Source organism: Agelaius phoeniceus, chromosome 3 (genome assembly GCF_051311805.1).
Source record: "Agelaius phoeniceus isolate bAgePho1 chromosome 3, bAgePho1.hap1, whole genome shotgun sequence".
NCBI lineage: Eukaryota > Metazoa > Chordata > Aves > Passeriformes > Icteridae > Agelaius > Agelaius phoeniceus.
This window is the reverse complement of record NC_135267.1, coordinates 26,907,580-26,913,579: the sequence shown is the minus strand read 5'-3', so window position 1 is coordinate 26,913,579 and position 6,000 is coordinate 26,907,580. Positions and strand designations below refer to the sequence as shown.

Sequence of the window (6,000 nt, the reverse complement as noted above, 5' to 3'; positions counted from 1 at the left end):
AAGAAAAGGGAGGGATGTAACACTGCCTTCAACTCTACCAGTACAGATTTATGACCCTGTTGAAAAGGTGCTCCAAGATCTGCTGCAAGATAGTTGTTGGCTCCCTAGAAGTACCTTTTAAATTCCACCCCTCCCGCATTGGAAAGGTGTGGTCTTCATTCTGCACACAAATAGCCATGAAAATAGAAAAATATTTGTAAATGCATGTATAGGTCCAGATAACCCCTAAGACTGCTTATCTTTCCTTAAAGTTATGAGTTGCATAGACAGAAGTGCCAAGTGTATACATCCCTTGCCAAGAGTGTGCAACAGGGTTTAGAGCACTGGGGCACTGGAGGCCTGGTTGTCTTCCCTATCCTGCCTCTCATCTGCTCTTCTCTTTGTCAAGCCCCTCCACTTTCCTGTACATGTAAAGTTTAGCAATACTAATAACACACACTTTTCTTGTAAAGCATTAACATCTGCTAAAGCAATTAGAATATTCATTCATATTAATAAGAATAATCAGTGGTGCCTATTGGAAGCAAAAACATACAGGAAGAGAACAGAAAGCATTTAGCTGGAAATATAACAGTTGGGAGAAGTGTCTGTGTCATGTGTTGTAAATGTGGAAAACAGAATACAAAAGGCCCTTTTAATTCACATAGATTCACAACCCCTCATATACCACGTTTGGTGCTGATTTATTTGAATTAAGATGGCAAGAAAACCTCCTCTCGCTGTTTTTTGTTGCATTTTTTAGTTTAGTTTTCTTTTGTTTTTAATCAAGATCTTGCTCAAGCCCTGTGAGTAAGAATTCAGTAACACGTTGTAAATCACATTTTGCAAGTTCTGTGACTTCAGATGAGATAGTAAAAGATAATGCTGTATAATTCACATGTGGCTGGTTTGTCATTCAGGCACCACATGTCAGATTCTCCCTCTACACAGCTGAATGTGTGAGCAAAAAAGCTGTAGAGACTGCAAATAATGTAATTTTAAGGCCCTGGTAATTAGAATGTGTTGCTGAAACAATTCAGAGTCTTATGAGTGCAAGCCGAAGCCATTTTTAAAACAATCTTTGAGTAAATTCAATTTATCATGAAACTTTTCCAAAAGAGGAATTGAAAAAGAGCTCAAAAGCATCAACCAACCGAAACAGAAGTAGTACACAGTGAGCAGTCAAACCTTTCCCCTGTAAATGGTAGAGAAAATTATATTCCAAAACAAAAGTGTGACATCCCATCATGATAACAGGAGGTTTCTCAAAGCTTCACATACAAAATAAACATCTGAGTAAAACTTTTTCAACAATGTTATGTTATTTTTAAGGTGTCAGGGATTGTCACTGGCTACAGTTGCTCAAACAAGGTCTAAGCAGAGTGACTGTCCTAAACCTGTCTGTGGAGAGAAATAGGTGATTTGCAATCCAAAAAAAGCAACTTTTCTTTGTTGTCCCTAAGAGAGTCTCAGTTAATGTGTCTACATCATAGGTGTAACTCACACCACTCATGCATTTATCATTTACCAAAATGAGGCCCCAAATGGTCTGACAATTGACCCACATCGTAATGTAAAGACTAAGTGCTGTTTTATAGTTTTATACATCCCAGTATGCAAAACAATCAGCTGTGCTCTCATGTGCAGCAAGTAAGGCCTGGTTTCTTATTCCTGAAGATACCCAAGCCCCTCAGCTGTCTTCATTTTCACTAGCTGCCTAATCACTCACACAATTGCATATTTACCTGAACAACCTACTGCAGAAGGGAGAGTCATGGCACTGTTAAGGACGTGTCAGCATTTCAGATAGATGCAGAGTGGAATGAAGCATGATCATTGTTTTGCTTGAAGACATCCACACCAACAACTCTCCAAGACCTCTCTAGCTGGGTTTTGCACAGGTCCAATGTATTGCTATGTGCTCAGCTACCAGACAGCTTTGCAATATTAATTCTGGATTTTTTGGGCTTTCAGCCCTTGAGGTTCCAGTTGTTAAGGATGTTGAAACCCTCAACAACCTGAAAAAGAGCAAAGCTCTTGTGTCCTAAATGATAATGGAAGAGTCTTCATAACTAGAGAAACGGATATAGCTACAGATAAGGGTAAATTTTTATATAATTATGTACATGTTGAATTAAATATGTGTGTGTATATTATGCATAAATATATATAAAATAACAGGTATTCGATAGGACGAAGGAAAAGAACAAAAAGTTCCTGTATTATTTGGTACTACTGAAGAAGAGATTATCTGAACAGGTTTACATGAAAACATGACTACATTTACTTCTCCAGAGCATGTAGAAAGTTTGGTGCCACTATCCTTAATTACAGAGGGATGATCAGTTATGGATTTATTAGGAATTTTAAAAAGCATTTTTCCTTTCTAGTGTATTTTGAGTACTAGCACTTGGAGGTATGAATTGAAGGTATGATTTTTATTAGAAATGTAGATGTTTCACCATTGGCTGTCTAAGAAGCAACAAAATAAAAGTAATTTTGCAAAATGTCTGTACCAAAAATGAACTATAACAAAATCTGTCCATAACCATTGATGATCTCCTGCTTTTCCTTTTAAAAAGGATGCATCAAGTCAGTGTCATTTTGTCATGCATCTAAGAAGCAAAGCCACAGCAGAGGAAAACATTATTACAGGTTTATTATGTCTCAAAATATAGAAATATATTCCAACAGCATATTTTAAAGAATAATATAACAATAATCTTCAGCTTCTTAGTCTCAAAATGGTACACCATTATTTGAAAATATATTACTTAATGTACCCAAAATTTAGTGTCCATCAAATTCCATTTAGAATAAATTGAATTCAAAAAAGCATATCCACCTACTCAATTTATACAAAAAACCAGTAATTTTTGAATATGACAGAGGAGTTTAACTTTTCTAAAATGGTAATTCAGATGCAGACCTTTTTTCCTATACATTTTTTGTGCATGAACTGCAACTAAATCTAGATATGTAGGTAATGTCAGTATAAAATACAGATGGGAATGTAAAATGGAACTGTTCTATTAAAGGGAAAGATTTCCCAAGGCTGAAATCAGTACTGCTAATTTTTTTAATTGAGTGTATGCATAGAAAGGATTTATGTACTACTTCAATAGCAAGATAAAATAAATTAGTTTCTGCAAAAACAACAGCTGCCTATTCACATGCATACACACAGTCACACACATGCTGATTTTATCAGTCTGTAATCATCTGAGTTTTCTGAGATGTGTTTTAAATAACCAGAGAAGTCAGAGTTTACATGATTAGACTGTCTAAGAAGAAACTTACCAATCCTATCCATTTTTTAGCAGCTCTTTGAGAATGGTTTAAAGGAAGCATTTTTAATGAAGGCAGTTCATTATAAAAGCGTATGTGATAATTAGCCATGTAATAGAGAGAAAAACACTTCTATTTTCTCACTTTCCCAGCACTAAAACAAAGGGGTGCCCAAAGACATTAAGTGTAATTAATTCAAAATAAACCTGTGTGTAGTGGTGATGGGAATGGTAATTTGTAATTGGTTGTGTAATTCAAAGCCAAAGGATTTAACTTGAGGCCAAAATTTAGTGGGAATAAAAACTTGTTGGTATGGATTTAAGAACTATTAAAGTTGCAAGTGTTAAATAAAAGAAAAAAAGTATCCCTTATTGAGTCCCATTATTTAACTCAATTCCCACCTGATAGAAAAGCAGATGGAGCTGCAAATAGGCTGCAAGTTACTCAACATCATCTTAGGAAAGGTGTTTTTTATCTTTACCTGAAAACAGCCACCACCAGGGATAAGATTTTTGATTAAACATGAGACAACTGCTGCACCCCCTGTGCCTTCCCTTGCACACTCTTAGAACACATCCAGAAGTGGGAGCTAAATAAGCAAAGCCCTTCCATACCCTGTATTCTGTATACTTTGTGCATATAGTAGCATGTGTATGTAATGGGAAGGCTTGTGTGGTTTTTTTAAATTTGATTTTGGCTTGTTTTTCACTAATATAAAAATACCTGCCAGAGCAGTGTCATAGATAACAGAATGATATGATTTGAGGTAAGAATGTTGTAGTTCAATTTTTAGTGTTAACTTGGAAAGTCATAGATAGAGGTGAGAGTCTGTCTACACAGAATTTCTGAAGACTGGAGCCTTTTGCAAACTCTGCAGGTCACAAGCCAAAAAGTAACATACTCCTCCAGTTACACTCATCTTGTTAAAGAAAATAGTTATAACAATTATGTGCAATTTTTTCACTTCTATTTTTTATCTCCTATTCATTTACTTAAGCACTGTTCAACATTTCACTTTTTCTAATGGAGCAGAAGTTCTAAAAGAAAAAAAAAAATATGTTTAGCTGAGCAGTTTTGTTTAGTTTTTTTCTTCCTGTGCCTTTTTCTAAATAAATACCTTGCCACAGTTTTCATTGGCAAAATATGACCAAATGCATTTAGTACTTCTAACTATACAAAGCAGTTACAGAACTTCTGGAGTTTCTCGTTTAAAAAAATTCCATACAAAAAGGCTTTACTTTACAATATTGAAATGGGATAAAGCAAATTTCAGTATGGTCAATGGAAAAATGAATTTGTGAACTTCTGCTGCATAGTGAGGTGACCCATTAAATAAATGGTTCTGAAATTTTGCTCATACAAAAGCAACTATATATTTTTAAATAAATAAAAGCTACTATGTACATTATACTGTACAATTAAATGAGAGATGACATGAAATGGAATAAATTTAGGCCTGCCTTTTCATCAGCAATGCTTATATCTTGACTTCATTACAATTTTGAATAAAACCCTCTGCTTTAGATTATTTTTTTGTTTTAGTGGCAGCCACATGAACGCACCACCATATTCCTGTATTTTTTTAAAATAACATTGGAACTGTCATCAAAGTAGAGCACGGAGATTGCATTCAGTTTTGTTGGTGCACAGCATGGCTTGGGTACATGATCGGGGAACATCAAGTGAACCTGAAAGACAGATAAATACACAGCTCATATATCAAACAGAGAGGTGCAAGGACAATGTCAGTGCAAAACATGTCTTTGCAATTCAGCAAGGGTTGTGGTCACAAATTTTCCTTGGTTAGCAAGTTTAAAGTACAGCTTACCTCCAGCACATTTTTCTGATTTCAGTTGCACAGGCAGGGTTATACAATAAAAGCAGATGGAGAGATAAATGAGAAGCAGCCAAGACAGAAAGTTGGTTTTCAGATAAAATTTAGAGAATTGGAGTTAGGCAGCTGCTCAGGAAGACATTTAAACATATTGCCTGTACTATCTTTGCTGAGGGTGAGGCATAACATGAAGCAAAGGCTCAAGCCCCAGGTCTCACCAGGACCCCAGCATGTGCTAAAATGCTTTCCTGTGGTGGGGGCTCAGTATAGAGGAAAATCTATTGCAGACAGCAAAGGCTGTGCAGGCAAAGCTTCATAATGAAACTGTTTTCAGCCTATGAAATGATAAGATGTGGAGTCTCAGACAGTATGAGTGCATTTTAAGGTCTTATCTAGGTATCTATGGAACCAATTCTACTTCCACTGAAATAAAAATCCGTTCATAAGGTGGGTGCCAGCTGGACAGAATATTTGGGGCAGGGGCTGAGGCAGAGAAGTCTTTATGTTCACCAGGCTGAAATACATCAATGAAAGATTAAAGCAAAAGAAAATAGTTTTGAAAAGTGTCCCAGAACAAACAAGATCTAGTGGAAATAAAATGGGAGAAATTCAAGTTCTTTGTACTTGAAAGAAGGTTGGATGTAATATTCTACACACGCTGAAGACTTGGAATCTGGGGAGCCAAGAGAAGAGGGAGTTGTAATAGAGAGGGCAACAGATTATTAAGGCATGGATGAAGACTTCAGCAGTAATAGATTTTGCTTGTATGTTAAGTCTTTGTAAATCTGTTAGAGCCATCTGTCTTGCAGTGATATAAACCCAGAGCCTTTGCCAGACAACAGAGAACAGTCTATCAGGAAACAATTTTTACATAACAGTTACCATGAGAAGGCCTTTTG

The 6,000-nt window shown here is 36.0% G+C and overlaps 1 protein-coding gene across 2 annotated transcripts in view; it reads right to left on the bottom strand.

The window, feature by feature from the left end:
• Nucleotides 1-4,647: 4,647 nt before the first annotated feature.
• BMP5 (bone morphogenetic protein 5) overlaps nt 4,648-6,000 on the bottom strand; it is a 54,841-nt gene continuing 53,488 nt past the window's right edge. For both annotated transcript variants that reach the window (XM_054630009.2, XM_054630010.2), the window contains one exon: nt 4,648-4,955. In XM_054630009.2, coding sequence (XP_054485984.1) covers nt 4,806-4,955 — 150 coding nt within the window. In that variant the 3' untranslated portion in view covers nt 4,648-4,805. The remainder of the gene's footprint in view (nt 4,956-6,000) is intronic.